This window comes from Oncorhynchus masou, unplaced genomic scaffold (assembly GCF_036934945.1).
Source record: "Oncorhynchus masou masou isolate Uvic2021 unplaced genomic scaffold, UVic_Omas_1.1 unplaced_scaffold_594, whole genome shotgun sequence".
In the NCBI taxonomy this organism is placed as follows: domain Eukaryota; kingdom Metazoa; phylum Chordata; class Actinopteri; order Salmoniformes; family Salmonidae; genus Oncorhynchus; species Oncorhynchus masou.
In genome coordinates this window covers 207,724-227,549 of record NW_027012364.1, presented here as the reverse complement: position 1 = coordinate 227,549, position 19,826 = coordinate 207,724, and the positions used below count along the sequence as shown (strand labels likewise).

Below are 19,826 nucleotides of genomic sequence, written 5' to 3'. Positions count from 1 at the left end.
CGCATTAACCTGGTCACGCACGCATTAACCTGGTCACGCACGCATTAACCTGGTCACACACGCATTAACCTGGCCACACATTAACCTGGCCACGCATTAACCTGGTCACGCATTAACCTGGTCACGCATTAACCTAGCCACGCATTAACCTGGTCACGCATTAACCTGGTCACGCATTAACCTGGTCACACATTAACCTGGTCACACACACATTAACCTGGTCACGCATTAACCTGGCCACGCATTAACCTGGCCACGCATTAACCTGGCCACGCATTAACCTCGTCACACACGCATTAACCTGGCCACGCATTAACCTGGCCACGCATTAACCTGGCCACGCATTAACCTGGCCACGCATTAACCTGGCCACGCATTAACCTGGCCACGCATTAACCTGGCCACGCATTAACCTGGCCACGCATTAACCTGGCCACACATTTACCTGGCCACACATTTACCTGGCCACACATTTACCTGGCCACACATTTACCTGGCCACACATTTACCTGGCCACACATTAACCTGGTCACACATTAACCTGGCCACACATTAACCTGGTCACACATTAACCTGGTCACACATTAACCTGGCCACACATTAACCTGGTCACACACACTAACCTGGTCTCACTCACACACACACACACACACACACACACACACACACACACACACACACACACACACACACACACACAGTCCAGGTGAAGGATACTGTCGTCAAACAGGTAGACCTGTTGAGGTGTGTCAGCGTCGGGGTAGCAGGGAGGAAGGTAATGAGACACTGCAGACTGGGATTCTGCCTGAACAACTTCCTGCTGAAGGGCTGGAGAAACATCACTGTGTTACTGTACAGGTGTGTGTGTGTTCCTGTACAGGTGTGTGTGTGTGTTCCTGTACAGGTGTGTGTGTGTGTTCCTGTACAGGTGTGTGTGTGTGTTCCTGTACAGGTGTGTGTGTGTGTTCCTGTACAGGTGTGTGTGTGTGTTACTGTACAGGTGTGTGTGTGTGTTACTGTACAGGTGTGTGTGTGTGTTACTGTACAGGTGTGTGTGTGTGTTACTGTACAGGTGTGTGTGTGTGTTACTGTACAGGTGTGTGTGTGTGTACTGTACAGGTGTGTGTGTGTGTTACTGTACAGGTGTGTGTGTGTGTTACTGTACAGGTGTGTGTGTGTGTGTGTGTGTGTTACTGTACAGGTGTGTGTGTGTGTGTGTGTGTGTGTTACTGTACAGGTGTGTGTGTGTGTGTGTGTGTGTTACTGTACAGGTGTGTGTGTGTGTGTGTGTTACTGTACAGGTGTGTGTGTGTGTGTGTGTTACTGTACAGGTGTGTGTGTGTGTGTGTGTGTTACTGTACAGGTGTGTGTGTGTTACTGTACAGGTGTGTGTGTTACTGTACAGGTGTGTGTGTGTGTGTGTGTTGTGTGTGTGTGTGTGTTACTGTACAGGTGTGTGTGTTACTGTACAGGTGTGTGTGTGTGTTACTGTACAGGTGTGTGTGTGTGTGTTACTGTACAGGTGTGTGTGTGTGTTCGTTACTGTACAGGTGTGTGTGTTCGTGTTACTGTACAGGTGTGTGTGTTCGTGTTACTGTACAGGTGTTCGTGTTACTGTACAGGTGTTCGTGTTACTGTACAGGTGTGTGTGTTCGTGTTACTGTACAGGTGTGTGTGTGTGTTACTGTACAGGTGTGTGTGTGTGTTACTGTACAGGTGTGTGTGTGTGTTACTGTACAGGTGTGTGTGTGTGTGTTACTGTACAGGTGTGTGTGTGTGTGTTACTGTACAGGTGTGTGTGTGTGTGTTACTGTACAGGTGTGTGTGTGTGTGTACTGTACAGGTGTTCGTGTGTTACTGTACAGGTGTGTGTGTTACTGTGTGTGTGTGTACGTTACTGTGTGTGTGTGTGTTACTGTACAGGTGTGCGTGTGTTACTGTACAGGTGTTCGTGTGTTACTGTACAGGGGTTCGTGTGTTACTGTACAGGTGTTCGTGTGTTACTGTACAGGTGTGTGTGTTACTGTGTGTGTGTGTACGTCTTCTGGTCTGACTGTGTCCTTCAGAAAGTATTCAGACCCCTTGACTTATTACACATTTTGTTACATTACAGCCTTATTCTAAACTGGATTCAATTGTTTTTTTCCCCCTCTCACCACAATGACATCACAGTACCCCATAATGACATCACAACCTATAATGACATCACAATACCTCATAATGACATCACAATAACCCCATAATACCAAGTAGCAAGTTTTCATCAAGGATCTCCACTTTACTCCGTTCATCTCTCCCTCGATCCTGTCTAGTCTCACAGTCCGCTGAAAAACATCCCCACAGCATGATGCTGCCACCACCATGCTTCACCGTAGGGATGGAGCCAGGTTTCCTCCAGACGTGATGCTGCCACCACCATGCTTCACCGTAGGGATGGAGCCAGGTTTCCTCCAGACGTGATGCTGCCACCACCATGCTTCACCGTAGGGATGGTGCCAGGTTTCCTCCAGACGTGACGCTTAGCATTCAGGCCAAAGAGTTCAATCTTGCTTTCATCAGACCAGAGAATCTGAGAGTCCTTTAAGTGCCTTTAATTCCTTTGACCTCATGGCTTGGTTTTTGCTCTGTCAACTGTGGGACCTTATATAGACAGGTGTGTGCCTTTCCAAATCATGTCCAATCAATTGAATTTACCACAGGTGGACTCCAATCAAGTTGTAGAAACATCTCAAGGATGATCAATGGAAACAGGAGGCACCTGAACTCAATTCAGAGTCTCAATACTTATTTCGGTTTATTTTTTAATAAATATGCAAATATTTCTAAACCCATTTTCGCGATGTCATTGTGGGATATTGCGATGTCATTGTGGGATATTGCGATGTCATTGTGGGGTATTGCGATGTCATTGTGGGATATTGCGATGTCATTGTGGGGTATTGCGATGTCATTGTGGGGTATTGCGATGTCATTGTGGGATATTGCGATGTCATTAAGCGGTATTGCGATGTCATTGTGGGGTATTGCGATGTCATTGTGGGGTATTGCGATGTCATTGTGGGGTATTGCGATGTCATTGTGGGGTATTGCGATGTCATTGTGGGGTATTGCGATGTCATTGTGGGGTATTGCGATGTCATTGTGGGGTATTGCGATGTCATTGTGGGGTATTGCGATGTCATTGTGGGGTATTGCGATGTCATTGTGGGGTATTGCGATGTCATTGTGGGGTATTGTGTGTCGATTTGAGGATAAAAAAGGCTGTAACTAAAATGTGGAGAAAGAGAAGGGGTCTGAATACTTCCCAAATGTACTGTAGGTGTGTGTGTGTAGGTATACAGGTGTGTGTAGGTATACAGGTGTGTGTAGGTATACAGGTGTGTGTAGGTATACAGGTGTGTGTAGGTATACAGGTGTGTGTAGGTACCTTCCAGGCCCTTCTGGTCTATGATGGAATGGGCAGCCTTTGCCACAGCGCTCTGCAGGGTCTCACTGCCCACCTGGTTCAGTCTCCTGGAGGTCAGAGCTCTCTTCTGCTTGTTGGTGCCAAACGCCTCGATCAGAGAGTCCACCTGTAGGGGGGGGGGGGTTAGGTATTCATTCTGATGATTGATGTGATCAATTGCAGATTATAAATGTAGCCTGCGGTGGATTTAGTAAAACAACACTTAAAACCTGACAGTAAGTATTGGGGAAACTCTGATCCCTGGAACTAGAGACTAAGGGAGGTGTTCAAGGCTGATAGAACTCTAGAACGTTCTAGAGTTCTATTTTTAACAGATGTTCAAGGCTGATAAAAATAGAACCCGGAACGTTCTAGAGTTCTAACAGAAATGAATGTTCAAGGCTAATAGAACTCTAGAACGTTCCTGGTTCTATTTTTAACAGATGTTCAAGGCTGATAAAAATAGAACCCGGAACGTTCTAGAGTTCTAACAGAAATGAATGTTCAAGGCTAATAGAACTCTAGAACGTTCCGGGTTCTATTTTTAACAGAGATGAATGGAGGTACCTTTTCCCTGTATGTTAGATCTGTGTTCTGGGACGCGTCATTCTCTGTAGACGCCTCCCCTGGGAAACAGACAACATGTTAGTCAGAGAGAGAGACGCCTCCCCTGGGAAACAGACAACATGTTAGTCAGAGAGAGAGACGCCTCCCCTGGGAAACAGACAACATGTTAGTCAGAGAGAGAGAGACGCCTCCCCTGGGAAACAGACAACATGTTAGTCAGAGAGAGAGACGCCTCCCCTGGGAAACAGACAACATGTTAGTCAGAGAGAGAGACGCCTCCCCTGGGAAACAGACAACATGTTAGTCAGAGAGAGAGACGCCTCCCCTGGGAAACAGACAACATGTTAGTCAGAGAGAGAGACACCTCCCCTGGGAAACAGACAACATGTTAGTCAGAGAGACACCTCCCCTGGGAAACAGACAACATGTTAGTCAGAGAGAGAGAGACGCCTCCCTGGGAAACAGACAACATGTTAGTCAGAGAGAGAGAGACGCCTCCCTGGGAAACAGACAACATGTTAGTCAGAGAGAGAGACGCCTCCCTGGGAAACAGACAACATGTTAGTCAGAGAGAGAGACGCTCCCCTGGGAAACAGACAACATGTTAGTCAGAGAGAGACGCCTCCCCTGGGAGACAGACAACATGTTAGTCAGAGAGAGACGCCTCCCTGGGAAACAGACAACATGTTAGTCAGAGAGAGAGACGCCTCCCTGGGAAACAGACAACATGTTAGTCAGAGAGAGACGCCTCCCCTGGGAAACAGACAACATGTTAGTCAGAGAGAGACGCCTCCCTGGGAAACAGACAACATGTTAGTCAGAGAGAGAGACGCCTCCCTGGGAAACAGACAACATGTTAGTCAGAGAGAGAGACGCCTCCCCTGGGAAACAGACAACATGTTAGTCAGAGAGAGAGACGCCTCCCCTGGGAAACAGACAACATGTTAGTCAGAGAGAGAGACGCCTCCCTGGGAAACAGACAACATGTTAGTCAGAGAGAGAGACGCCTCCCCTGGGAAACAGACAACATGTTAGTCAGAGAGAGAGAGACGCCTCCCCTGGGAAACAGACAACCTGTTAGTCAGAGAGAGAGACGCCTCCCCTGGGAAACAGACAACATGTTAGTCAGAGAGAGAGACGCCTCCCCTGGGAAACAGACAACATGTTAGTCAGAGAGAGAGACGCCTCCCCTGGGAAACAGACAACATGTTAGTCAGAGAGAGAGACGCCTCCCCTGGGAAACAGACAACATGTTAGTCAGAGAGAGAGACGCCTCCCCTGGGAAACAGACAACATGTTAGTCAGAGAGAGAGAGACGCCTCCCCTGGGAAACAGACAACATGTTAGTCAGAGAGAGAGACGCCTCCCCTGGGAAACAGACAACATGTTAGTCAGAGAGAGAGACGCCTCCCTGGGAAACAGACAACATGTTAGTCAGAGAGAGAGACGCCTCCCCTGGGAAACAGACAACATGTTAGTCAGAGAGAGAGAGACGCCTCCCTGGGAAACAGACAACATGTTAGTCAGAGAGAGAGACGCCTCCCCTGGGAAACAGACAACATGTTAGTCAGAGAGAGAGAGACGCTCCCCTGGGAAACAGACAACATGTTAGTCAGAGAGAGACGCCTCCCTGGGAAACAGACAACATGTTAGTCAGAGAGAGAGACGCCTCCCCTGGGAAACAGACAACATGTTAGTCAGAGAGAGAGACGCCTCCCCTGGGAAACAGACAACATGTTAGTCAGAGAGAGAGACGCCTCCCCTGGGAAACAGACAACATGTTAGTCAGAGAGAGAGACGCCTCCCCTGGGAAACAGACAACATGTTAGTCAGAGAGAGAGAGACGCCTCCCTGGGAAACAGACAACATGTTAGTCAGAGAGAGAGACGCCTCCCCTGGGAAACAGACAACATGTTAGTCAGAGAGAGAGACGCCTCCCCTGGGAAACAGACAACATGTTAGTCAGAGAGAGAGACGCCTCCCCTGGGAAACAGACAACATGTTAGTCAGAGAGAGAGACGCCTCCCTGGGAAACAGACAACATGTTAGTCAGAGAGAGAGACGCCTCCCCTGGGAAACAGACAACATGTTAGTCAGAGAGAGACGCCTCCCCTGGGAAACAGACAACATGTTAGTCAGAGAGAGAGACGCCTCCCTGGGAAACAGACAACATGTTAGTCAGAGAGAGAGACGCCTCCCCTGGGAAACAGACAACATGTTAGTCAGAGAGAGAGACGCCTCCCTGGGAAACAGACAACATGTTAGTCAGAGAGAGAGACGCCTCCCTGGGAAACAGACAACATGTTAGTCAGAGAGAGAGACGCCTCCCTGGGAAACAGACAACATGTTAGTCAGAGAGAGAGACGCCTCCCTGGGAAACAGACAACATGTTAGTCAGAGAGAGACGCCTCCCTGGGAAACAGACAACATGTTAGTCAGAGAGAGAGACGCCTCCCTGGGAAACAGACAACATGTTAGTCAGAGAGACGCCTCCCCTGGGAAACAGACAACATGTTAGTCAGAGAGAGAGAGACGCCTCCCTGGGAAACAGACAACATGTTAGTCAGAGAGAGAGACGCCTCCCTGGGAAACAGACAACATGTTAGTCAGAGAGAGAGACGCCTCCCTGGGAAACAGACAACATGTTAGTCAGAGAGAGAGACGCCTCCCCTGGGAAACAGACAACATGTTAGTCAGAGAGAGAGAGCCTCCCCTGGGAAACAGACAACATGTTAGTCAGAGAGAGAGACGCCTCCCTGGGAAACAGACAACATGTTAGTCAGAGAGAGAGACGCCTCCCTGGGAAACAGACAACATGTTAGTCAGAGAGAGAGACGCCTCCCTGGGAAACAGACAACATGTTAGTCAGAGAGAGAGACGCCTCCCTGGGAAACAGACAACATGTTAGTCAGAGAGAGAGAGCCTCCCTGGGAAACAGACAACATGTTAGTCAGAGAGAGAGACGCCTCCCCTGGGAAACAGACAACATGTTAGTCAGAGAGAGAGACGCCTCCCCTGGGAAACAGACAACATGTTAGTCAGAGAGAGAGACGCCTCCCCTGGGAAACAGACAACATGTTAGTCAGAGAGAGAGAGACGCCTCCCCTGGGAAACAGACAACATGTTAGTCAGAGAGAGAGAGACGCCCCCCCTGGGAAACAGACAACATGTTAGTCAGAGAGAGAGACGCCTCCCTGGGAAACAGACAACATGTTAGTCAGAGAGAGAGACGCCTCCCCTGGGAAACAGACAACATGTTAGTCAGAGAGAGAGACGCCTCCCCTGGGAAACAGACAACATGTTAGTCAGAGAGAGAGACGCCTCCCTGGGAAACAGACAACATGTTAGTCAGAGAGAGAGACGCCTCCCTGGGAAACAGACAACATGTTAGTCAGAGAGAGAGACGCCTCCCCTGGGAAACAGACAACATGTTAGTCAGAGAGAGAGACGCCTCCCTGGGAAACAGACAACATGTTAGTCAGAGAGAGAGACGCCTCCCTGGGAAACAGACAACATGTTAGTCAGAGAGAGAGAGACGCCTCCCCTGGGAAACAGACAACATGTTAGTCAGAGAGAGAGACGCCTCCCCTGGGAAACAGACAACATGTTAGTCAGAGAGAGAGACGCCTCCCTGGGAAACAGACAACATGTTAGTCAGAGAGAGAGACGCCTCCCTGGGAAACAGACAACATGTTAGTCAGAGAGAGAGACGCCTCCCCTGGGAAACAGACAACATGTTAGTCAGAGAGACGCCTCCCTGGGAAACAGACAACATGTTAGTCAGAGAGAGAGACGCCTCCCTGGGAAACAGACAACATGTTAGTCAGAGAGAGAGACGCCTCCCCTGGGAAACAGACAACATGTTAGTCAGAGAGAGAGACGCCTCCCCTGGGAAACAGACAACATGTTAGTCAGAGAGAGAGACGCCTCCCTGGGAAACAGACAACATGTTAGTCAGAGAGAGAGACGCCCTCCCCTGGGAAACAGACAACATGTTAGTCAGAGAGAGAGAGACGCCCCCTGGGAAACAGACAACATGTTAGTCAGAGAGAGAGAGCGCTCCCTGGGAAACAGACAACATGTTAGTCAGAGAGAGACGCCTCCCTGGGAAACAGACAACATGTTAGTCAGAGAGAGAGACGCCTCCCCTGGGAAACAGACAACATGTTAGTCAGAGAGAGAGACGCCTCCCCTGGGAAACAGACAACATGTTAGTCAGAGAGAGACGCCTCCCTGGGAAACAGACAACATGTTAGTCAGAGAGAGAGACGCCTCCCCTGGGAAACAGACAACATGTTAGTCAGAGAGAGACGCCTCCCTGGGAAACAGACAACATGTTAGTCAGAGAGAGAGACGCCTCCCCTGGGAAACAGACAACATGTTAGTCAGAGAGAGAGACGCCTCCCCTGGGAAACAGACAACATGTTAGTCAGAGAGAGAGACGCCTCCCTGGGAAACAGACAACATGTTAGTCAGAGAGAGAGACGCCTCCCCTGGGAAACAGACAACATGTTAGTCAGAGAGAGAGACGCCTCCCTGGGAAACAGACAACATGTTAGTCAGAGAGAGAGACGCCTCCGCTGGGAAACAGACAACATGTTAGTCAGAGAGAGAGACGCCTCCCTGGGAAACAGACAACATGTTAGTCAGAGAGAGAGAGCGCTCCCTGGGAAACAGACAACATGTTAGTCAGAGAGAGAGAGAGACGCCTCCCCTGGGAAACAGACAACATGTTAGTCAGAGAGAGAGACGCCTCCCCTGGGAAACAGACAACATGTTAGTCAGAGAGAGACGCCTCCCTGGGAAACAGACAACATGTTAGTCAGAGAGAGAGACGCCTCCCTGGGAAACAGACAACATGTTAGTCAGAGAGAGAGACGCCTCCCTGGGAAACAGACAACATGTTAGTCAGAGAGAGAGACGCCTCCCCTGGGAAACAGACAACATGTTAGTCAGAGAGAGAGACGCCTCCCCTGGGAAACAGACAACATGTTAGTCAGAGAGAGAGAGACGCCTCCCTGGGAAACAGACAACATGTTAGTCAGAGAGAGAGACGCCTCCCCTGGGAAACAGACAACATGTTAGTCAGAGAGAGAGACGCCTCCCCTGGGAAACAGACAACATGTTAGTCAGAGAGAGAGACGCCTCCCTGGGAAACAGACAACATGTTAGTCAGAGAGAGAGACGCCTCCCCTGGGAAACAGACAACATGTTAGTCAGAGAGAGAGACGCCTCCCCTGGGAAACAGACAACATGTTAGTCAGAGAGAGAGACGCCTCCTCTGGGAAACAGACAACATGTTAGTCAGAGAGACGCCTCCCCTGGGAAACAGACAACATGTTAGTCAGAGAGAGACGCCTCCCTGGGAAACAGACAACATGTTAGTCAGAGAGAGAGACGCCTCCCCTGGGAAACAGACAACATGTTAGTCAGAGAGAGAGACGCCTCCCCTGGGAAACAGACAACATGTTAGTCAGAGAGAGAGAGACGCCTCCCCTGGGAAACAGACAACATGTTAGTCAGAGAGAGAGAGACGCCTCCCTGGGAAACAGACAACATGTTAGTCAGAGAGAGAGAGACGCCTCCCCTGGGAAACAGACAACATGTTAGTCAGAGAGAGAGAGACGCCTCCCCTGGGAAACAGACAACATGTTAGTCAGAGAGAGAGACGCCTCCCCTGGGAAACAGACAACATGTTAGTCAGAGAGAGACGCCTCCCCTGGGAAACAGACAACATGTTAGTCAGAGAGAGAGACGCCTCCCCTGGGAAACAGACAACATGTTAGTCAGAGAGAGAGACGCCTCCCTGGGAAACAGACAACATGTTAGTCAGAGAGAGACGCCTCCCTGGGAAACAGACAACATGTTAGTCAGAGAGAGAGACGCCTCCCTGGGAAACAGACAACATGTTAGTCAGAGAGAGAGACGCCTCCCCTGGGAAACAGACAACATGTTAGTCAGAGAGAGACGCCTCCCTGGGAAACAGACAACATGTTAGTCAGAGAGAGAGACGCCTCCCTGGGAAACAGACAACATGTTAGTCAGAGAGAGAGACGCTCCCTGGGAAACAGACAACATGTTAGTCAGAGAGAGAGACGCCTCCCTGGGAAACAGACAACATGTTAGTCAGAGAGAGAGACGCCTCCCTGGGAAACAGACAACATGTTAGTCAGAGAGAGAGACGCCTCCCCTGGGAAACAGACAACATGTTAGTCAGAGAGAGAGACGCCTCCCCTGGGAAACAGACAACATGTTAGTCAGAGAGAGAGAGACGCCTCCCCTGGGAAACAGACAACATGTTAGTCAGAGAGAGAGACGCCTCCCCTGGGAAACAGACAACATGTTAGTCAGAGAGAGAGACGCCTCCCCTGGGAAACAGACAACATGTTAGTCAGAGAGAGACGCCTCCCCTGGGAAACAGACAACATGTTAGTCAGAGAGAGAGACGCCTCCCCTGGGAAACAGACAACATGTTAGTCAGAGAGAGAGACGCCTCCGCTGGGAAACAGACAACATGTTAGTCAGAGAGAGAGACGCCTCCCTGGGAAACAGACAACATGTTAGTCAGAGAGAGAGACGCCTCCCCTGGGAAACAGACAACATGTTAGTCAGAGAGAGAGAGACGCCTCCCCTGGGAAACAGACAACATGTTAGTCAGAGAGAGAGAGAGACGCCTCCCTGGGAAACAGACAACATGTTAGTCAGAGAGAGAGACGCCTCCCCTGGGAAACAGACAACATGTTAGTCAGAGAGAGAGAGACGCCTCCCTGGGAAACAGACAACATGTTAGTCAGAGAGAGAGAGACGCCTCCCTGGGAAACAGACAACATGTTAGTCAGAGAGAGACGCCTCCCCTGGGAAACAGACAACATGTTAGTCAGAGAGAGAGACGCCTCCGCTGGGAAACAGACAACATGTTAGTCAGAGAGAGAGAGACGCCTCCCCTGGGAAACAGACAACATGTTAGTCAGAGAGAGAGACGCCTCCCCTGGGAAACAGACAACATGTTAGTCAGAGAGAGAGACGCCTCCCCTGGGAAACAGACAACATGTTAGTCAGAGAGAGAGACGCCTCCCCTGGGAAACAGACAACATGTTAGTCAGAGAGAGAGACGCCTCCCTGGGAAACAGACAACATGTTAGTCAGAGAGAGAGACGCTCCCCTGGGAAACAGACAACATGTTAGTCAGAGAGAGAGACGCCTCCCCTGGGAAACAGACAACATGTTAGTCAGAGAGAGAGACGCCTCCCCTGGGAAACAGACAACATGTTAGTCAGAGAGACGCCTCCCCTGGGAAACAGACAACATGTTAGTCAGAGAGAGACGCCTCCCCTGGGAAACAGACAACATGTTAGTCAGAGAGAGAGACGCCTCCCCTGGGAAACAGACAACATGTTAGTCAGAGAGAGAGACGCCTCCCTGGGAAACAGACAACATGTTAGTCAGAGAGAGAGAGACGCCTCCCTGGGAAACAGACAACATGTTAGTCAGAGAGAGAGAGACGCTCCCTGGGAAACAGACAACATGTTAGTCAGAGAGAGAGACGCCTCCCCTGGGAAACAGACAACATGTTAGTCAGAGAGAGAGACGCCTCCCTGGGAAACAGACAACATGTTAGTCAGAGAGAGAGACGCCTCCCCTGGGAAACAGACAACATGTTAGTCAGAGAGAGAGACGCCTCCCTGGGAAACAGACAACATGTTAGTCAGAGAGAGAGACGCCTCCCCTGGGAAACAGACAACATGTTAGTCAGAGAGAGAGACGCCTCCCCTGGGAAACAGACAACATGTTAGTCAGAGAGAGAGACGCCTCCCTGGGAAACAGACAACATGTTAGTCAGAGAGAGAGACGCCTCCCCTGGGAAACAGACAACATGTTAGTCAGAGAGAGAGAGACGCCTCCCTGGGAAACAGACAACATGTTAGTCAGAGAGAGAGAGACGCCTCCCTGGGAAACAGACAACATGTTAGTCAGAGAGAGAGAGCCTCCCCTGGGAAACAGACAACATGTTAGTCAGAGAGAGAGACGCCTCCCTGGGAAACAGACAACATGTTAGTCAGAGAGAGAGACGCCTCCCCTGGGAAACAGACAACATGTTAGTCAGAGAGAGAGACGCCTCCCTGGGAAACAGACAACATGTTAGTCAGAGAGAGAGACGCCTCCCTGGGAAACAGACAACATGTTAGTCAGAGAGAGAGACGCCTCCCCTGGGAAACAGACAACATGTTAGTCAGAGAGAGAGACGCCTCCCCTGGGAAACAGACAACATGTTAGTCAGAGAGAGAGACGCCCCCTGGGAAACAGACAACATGTTAGTCAGAGAGAGAGACGCCTCCCTGGGAAACAGACAACATGTTAGTCAGAGAGAGAGACGCCTCCCCTGGGAAACAGACAACATGTTAGTCAGAGAGAGAGACGCCTCCCTGGGAAACAGACAACATGTTAGTCAGAGAGAGAGACGCCTCCCTGGGAAACAGACAACATGTTAGTCAGAGAGAGAGACGCCTCCCCTGGGAAACAGACAACATGTTAGTCAGAGAGAGAGACGCCTCACCTGGGAAACAGACAACATGTTAGTCAGAGAGAGAGACGCCTCCCTGGGAAACAGACAACATGTTAGTCAGAGAGAGAGAGACGCCTCCCTGGGAAACAGACAACATGTTAGTCAGAGAGAGAGACGCCTCCCCTGGGAAACAGACAACATGTTAGTCAGAGAGAGAGAGACGCCTCCCCTGGGAAACAGTCAACATGTTAGTCAGAGAGAGAGAGACGCCTCCCCTGGGAAACAGACAACATGTTAGTCAGAGAGAGAGAGACGCCTCCCCTGGGAAACAGACAACATGTTAGTCAGAGAGAGAGACGCCTCCCCTGGGAAACAGACAACATGTTAGTCAGAGAGAGAGACGCGCTCCCTGGGAAACAGACAACATGTTAGTCAGAGAGAGAGACGCCTCCCCTGGGAAACAGACAACATGTTAGTCAGAGAGAGAGACGCCTCCCTGGGAAACAGACAACATGTTAGTCAGAGAGAGAGACGCCTCCCCTGGGAAACAGACAACATGTTAGTCAGAGAGAGAGACGCCTCCCTGGGAAACAGACAACATGTTAGTCAGAGAGAGAGACGCCTCCCCTGGGAAACAGACAACATGTTAGTCAGAGAGAGAGAGACGCTCCCCTGGGAAACAGACAACATGTTAGTCAGAGAGAGAGACGCCCCCTGGGAAACAGACAACATGTTAGTCAGAGAGAGAGACGCCTCCCTGGGAAACAGACAACATGTTAGTCAGAGAGAGAGACGCTCCCCTGGGAAACAGACAACATGTTAGTCAGAGAGAGAGACGCCTCCCCTGGGAAACAGACAACATGTTAGTCAGAGAGAGAGACGCCTCCCCTGGGAAACAGACAACATGTTAGTCAGAGAGAGAGAGCGCTCCCTGGGAAACAGACAACATGTTAGTCAGAGAGAGAGACGTCTCCCTGGGAAACAGACAACATGTTAGTCAGAGAGAGAGACGCCTCCCCTGGGAAACAGACAACATGTTAGTCAGAGAGAGAGACGCCTCCCTGGGAAACAGACAACATGTTAGTCAGAGAGAGAGACGCCTCCCTGGGAAACAGACAACATGTTAGTCAGAGAGAGAGACGCCTCCCCTGGGAAACAGACAACATGTTAGTCAGAGAGAGAGACGCCTCCCCTGGGAAACAGACAACATGTTAGTCAGAGAGAGAGACGCCTCCCCTGGGAAACAGACAACATGTTAGTCAGAGAGAGAGACGCCTCCCCTGGGAAACAGACAACATGTTAGTCAGAGAGAGAGACGCCTCCCCTGGGAAACAGACAACATGTTAGTCAGAGAGAGAGACGCCTCCCTGGGAAACAGACAACATGTTAGTCAGAGAGAGAGACGCCTCCCCTGGGAAACAGACAACATGTTAGTCAGAGAGAGAGACGCCTCCCTGGGAAACAGACAACATGTTAGTCAGAGAGAGAGACGCCTCCCCTGGAAACAGACAACATGTTAGTCAGAGAGACGCGCCTCCCCTGGGAAACAGACAACATGTTAGTCAGAGAGAGAGAGACGCCTCCCCTGGGAAACAGACAACATGTTAGTCAGAGAGAGACGCCTCCCTGGGAAACAGACAACATGTTAGTCAGAGAGAGAGACGCCTCCCTGGGAAACAGACAACATGTTAGTCAGAGAGAGAGACGCCTCCCTGGGAAACAGACAACATGTTAGTCAGAGAGAGAGAGACGCCCCCCTGGGAAACAGACAACATGTTAGTCAGAGAGAGAGACGCCTCCCTGGGAAACAGACAACATGTTAGTCAGAGAGAGAGAGACGCCTCCCCTGGGAAACAGACAACATGTTAGTCAGAGAGAGAGAGACGCCTCCCTGGGAAACAGACAACATGTTAGTCAGAGAGAGAGAGACGCCTCCCTGGGAAACAGACAACATGTTAGTCAGAGAGAGAGACGCCTCCCCTGGGAAACAGACAACATGTTAGTCAGAGAGAGAGACGCCTCCCTGGGAAACAGACAACATGTTAGTCAGAGAGAGAGACGCCTCCCTGGGAAACAGACAACATGTTAGTCAGAGAGAGAGACGCCTCCCTGGGAAACAGACAACATGTTAGTCAGAGAGAGAGACGCGCTCCCCCTGGGAAACAGACAACATGTTAGTCAGAGAGAGACGCCTCCCCTGGGAAACAGACAACATGTTAGTCAGAGAGAGAGACGCCTCCCCTGGGAAACAGACAACATGTTAGTCAGAGAGAGAGAGACGCCTCCCTGGGAAACAGACAACATGTTAGTCAGAGAGAGAGACGCCTCCCCTGGGAAACAGACAACATGTTAGTCAGAGAGAGAGACGCCTCCCCTGGGAAACAGACAACATGTTAGTCAGAGAGAGAGAGACGCCTCCCTGGGAAACAGACAACATGTTAGTCAGAGAGAGAGAGACGCCTCCCCTGGGAAACAGACAACATGTTAGTCAGAGAGAGAGACGCCTCCCCTGGGAAACAGACAACATGTTAGTCAGAGAGAGAGACGCCTCCCCTGGGAAACAGACAACATGTTAGTCAGAGAGAGAGACGCCTCCCCTGGGAAACAGACAACATGTTAGTCAGAGAGAGAGACGCCTCCCTGGGAAACAGACAACATGTTAGTCAGAGAGAGACGCCTCCCCTGGGAAACAGACAACATGTTAGTCAGAGAGAGAGACGCTCCCCTGGGAAACAGACAACATGTTAGTCAGAGAGACGCTCCCCTGGGAAACAGACAACATGTTAGTCAGAGAGAGAGACGCCTCCCCTGGGAAACAGACAACATGTTAGTCAGAGAGAGAGACGCCTCCCTGGGAAACAGACAACATGTTAGTCAGAGAGAGAGACGCCTCCCTGGGAAACAGACAACATGTTAGTCAGAGAGAGAGACGCCTCCCTGGGAAACAGACAACATGTTAGTCAGAGAGAGAGACGCCTCCCCTGGGAAACAGACAACATGTTAGTCAGAGAGAGAGAGACGCCTCCCCTGGGAAACAGACAACATGTTAGTCAGAGAGAGAGACGCCTCCCCTGGGAAACAGACAACATGTTAGTCAGAGAGAGAGACGACAGGGGATGAAGGGGATGACTGTCACAGTGAAGGGTTTTATCTGATAGGGGATGACTGTCACAGTGAAGGGTTTTATCTGATAGGGGATGACTGTCACAGTGAAGGGTTTTATCTGATAGGGGATGACTGTCACAGTGAAGGGTTTTATCTGATAGGGGATGACTGTCACAGTGAAGGGTTTTATCTGATAGGGGATGACTGTCACAGTGAAGGGTTTTATCTGATAGGGGATGACTGTCACAGTGAAGGGTTTTATCTGATAGGGGATGACTGTCACAGTGAAGGGTTTTATCTGATAGGGGATGACTGTCACAGTGAAGGGTTTTATCTGATAGGGGATGACTGTCACAGTGAAGGGTTTCATCCGTACCTGGGATGACTGTCACAGTGAAGGGTTTTATCTGATAGGGGATGACTGTCACAGTGAAGGGTTTCATCTGATAGGGGATGACTGTCACAGTGAAGGGTTTTATCTGATAGGGGATGACTGTCACAGTGAAGGGTTTTATCTGATAGGGGATGACTGTCACAGTGAAGGGTTTTATCTGATAGGGGATGACTGTCACAGTGAAGGGTTTTATCTGATAGGGGATGACTGTCACAGTGAAGGGTTTCATCCGTACCTGGGATGACTGTCACAGTGAAGGGTTTTATCTGATAGGGGATGACTGTCACAGTGAAGGGTTTTATCTGATAGGGGATGACTGTCACAGTGAAGGGTTTTATCTGATAGGGGATGACTGTCACAGTGAAGGGTTTTATCTGATAGGGGATGACTGTCACAGTGAAGGGTTTTATCTGATAGGGGATGACTGTCACAGTGAAGGGTTTTATCTGATAGGGGATGACTGTCACAGTGAAGGGTTTTATCTGATAGGGGATGACTGTCACAGTGAAGGGTTTCATCCATACCTGGGATGACTGTCACAGTGAAGGGTTTTATCTGATAGGGGATGACTGTCACAGAGAAGGGTTTCATCCGTACCTGGGATGACTGTCACAGAGAAGGGTTTTATCTGATAGGGGATGACTGTCACAGTGAAGGGTTTTATCTGATAGGGGATGACTGTCACAGTGAAGGGTTTCATCCGTACCTGGGATGACTGTCACAGTGAAGGGTTTCATCTGATAGGGGATGACTGTCACAGTGAAGGGTTTCATCCGTACCTGGGATGACTGTCACAGTGAAGGGTTTTATCTGATAGGGGATGACTGTCACAGTGAAGGGTTTTATCTGTACCTGGGATGACTGTCACAGTGAAGGGTTGCATCCGTACCTGGGATGACGGGCTGCATGTTGAAGAGTTGAGCGTTGTGCACCTCCATCCTCATGGTCTCCTTGTTCAGCACCCCGACATAATACCTGAGACAAAATAACACACAATCACCCTGCCACTGTTTTGGTAAACAGCTGAGAGACGTAACAACACAGCCACCCTGCCACTGTTTTGGTAAACAGCTGAGAGACATAATAACAAAAGGGACACCCTGCCACTGTTTTGGTAAACAGCTGAGAGACATAACAACACTGTCACCCTGCCACTGTTTTGGTAAACAGCTGAGAGACATAATAACAAAAGGGTCACCCTGCCACTGTTTTGGTAAACAGCTGAGAGACATAACAACACTGCCACCCTGCCACTGTTTTGGTAAACAGCTGAGAGACATAACAACCCTGCCACTGCTTTGGTAAACAGCTGAGAGACATAATAACAACATGGGCACCCTGCCACTGTTTTGGTAAACAGCTGAGAGACATAATAACAACATGGGCACCCTGCCACTGTTTTGGTAAACAGCTGAGAGACATAATAACAAAAGGGTCACCCTGCCACTGTTTTGGTAAACAGCTGAGAGACATAATAACAACATGGGCACCCTGCCACTGTTTTGGTAAACAGCTGAGAGACATAATAACAAAAGGGTCACCCTGCCACTGTTTTGGTAAACAGCTGAGAGACATAATAACAAAAGGGTCACCCTGCCACTGTTTTGGTAAACAGCTGAGAGACATAACAACATGGTCACCCTGCCACTGTTTTGGTAAACAGCTGAGAGACATAACAACCCTGCCACTGTTTTGGTAAACAGCTGAGAGACATAACAACACTCTCACCCTGCCACTGTTTTGGTAAACAGCTGAGAGACATAATTCTTGTAAACATGGTTTTGATGTTTTTTTTTGTGTGTTTTTTAAAACTTAAAATAAAAACTTACTTGCAAAGGTTGTTGCATTTCAAGGATCCTGCTCCAAAGTTATTACCAACATAGGAGAGTCTGTCTGATTCTGCAACCTAAACACAGGAAGGAGACCGTGTCAGAGGGAAGTAGCCTTAAAAAACACACAGGAAGGAGACCGTGTCAGAGGGAAGTAGCCTTAAAAACACATAGGAAGGAGACCGTGTCAGAGAGAAGTAGCCTTAAAAACACATAGGAAGGAGACCGTGTCAGAGAGAAGTAGCCTTAAAAAACACAGGAAGGAGACCGTGTCAGAGAGAAGTAGTCTTAAAAACACACAGGAAGGAGACCGTGTCAGAGGGAAGTAGCCTTAAAAAACACACAGGAAGGAGACCGTGTCAGAGAGAAGTAGCCTTAAAAACACACAGGAAGGAGACCGTGTCAGAGAGAAGTAGAATTATAAACACAGGAAGGAGACCGTGTCAGAGAGAAGTAGAATTATAAACACAGGAAGGAGACCGTGTCAGAGAGAAGTAGCCTTAAAAAAACACAGGAAGGAGACCGTGTCAGAGAGAAGTAGTCTTAAAAAAACACAGGAAGGAGACCGTGTCAGAGAGAAGTAGAATTATAAACACAGGAAGGAGACCGTGTCAGAGAGAAGTAGAATTATAAACACAGGAAGGAGACCGTGTCAGAGAGAAGTAGCCTTAAAAAACACAGGAAGGAGACTGTGTCAGAGAGATGTAGCCTTAAAAACACACAGGAAGGAGACCGTGTCAGAGAGAAGTAGAATTATAAACACAGGAAGGAGACCGTGTCAGAGAGAAGTAGCCTTAAAAAACACAGGAAGGAGACTGTGTCAGAGAGAAGTAGCCTTAAAAACACACAGGAAGGAGACCGTGTCAGAGAGAAGTAGAATTATAAACACAGGAAGGAGACAGTGTCAGAGAGAAGTAGCCTTAAAACACACACAGGAAGGAGACCGTGTCAGAGAGAAGTAGCCTTAAAAAACACAGGAAGGAGACAGTGTCAGAGAGAAGTAGCCTTAAAAAAACACAGGAAGGAGACCGTGTCAGAGAGAAGTAGCCTTAAAAAACACAGGAAGGAGACTGTCAGAGAGAAGTAGCCGTAAAAACACACAGGAAGGAGACCGTGTCAGAGAGAAGTAGCCTTAAAAAAAACACAGGAAGGAGACCGTGTCAGAGAGAAGTAGCCTTAAAAACACAGGAAGGAAACTGTGTCAGAGAGAAGAGGATGGAATGTTGTTTTACCAAAAATGTCTAATATTTTAAACTCAATATTTAAAATTTTATTTATTTATTTATCATATTTATCAACTTAGTGTTTTGCTCCTGGGTACGGACCCAAAACGGATCTCAGATCAGCGTTCTAGAGGCAACGCCACCCTACACCAGGCGTATTGATCTCACCAGCATGCGTCGGTTCTTCTTCCTCGGGTTGGTCTGGTCCACGTTCTTATAGAAGCTGAAGTCCAGCTGCTGTGTGTTCCTCAGGATGCCGTTAGAGAACTGAACTGTTGAGGAGAAAGAGGGGAATTGATGATTGACATGAATGTGTATATGTGTGAGGATGCTGTTTATCGACCACAGCTCTGCCTTCAATACCATAGTGCCCTCTATGCTCACCACAAAGCTCAGAAACATAAAAAACTATGGTATGCATTTGTTAATTTGACTCTTGGGAAGTAGATAAAGGACTTCAATGACAAAATTCCGAAGTTATTATGCATTTAACGTCACTGCGTTAACATGAGAGCACCCACGTGTACTACGGAACTGGGTGGATTTACGTGTTGTCAATCCTTGGAGACGCTTAAAATTGCAATCTTGTATTTAAAATGAATAATTAGTCCGTAACATAAATAGTCATATTTACCAATAGCAGCTTTATCGTCTTCTCTCTCCTCTTCACAGCAAACCAATGTGCAGTTGGCATCCATGTTTGTTGTCAGTCAACGGACCTCAAAAAAAAAAAAAACGGAAATATATTCACCCTCCTCCA

The 19,826-nt window shown here is 49.0% G+C and overlaps 1 protein-coding gene across 1 annotated transcript in view; it reads right to left on the bottom strand.

Moving 5' to 3' along the window:
- The window catches only part of LOC135536322 (DNA-directed RNA polymerase I subunit RPA49-like), a 28,979-nt gene extending 9,174 nt beyond the window's left edge, over positions 1 to 19,805 (bottom strand). Inside the window, exons 1-7 of the mRNA XM_064962680.1 lie at positions 19,701 to 19,805; positions 19,235 to 19,338; positions 17,844 to 17,920; positions 16,904 to 16,989; positions 4,013 to 4,071; positions 3,428 to 3,572; positions 718 to 828 (exon numbers count right to left, since the gene is read on the bottom strand). Of these exons, the coding sequence (XP_064818752.1) occupies positions 718 to 828; positions 3,428 to 3,572; positions 4,013 to 4,071; positions 16,904 to 16,989; positions 17,844 to 17,920; positions 19,235 to 19,338; positions 19,701 to 19,764 (646 nt within the window). The 5' untranslated portion in view covers positions 19,765 to 19,805. The remainder of the gene's footprint in view (positions 1 to 717; positions 829 to 3,427; positions 3,573 to 4,012; positions 4,072 to 16,903; positions 16,990 to 17,843; positions 17,921 to 19,234; positions 19,339 to 19,700) is intronic.
- Positions 19,806 to 19,826: the final 21 nt, after the last annotated feature.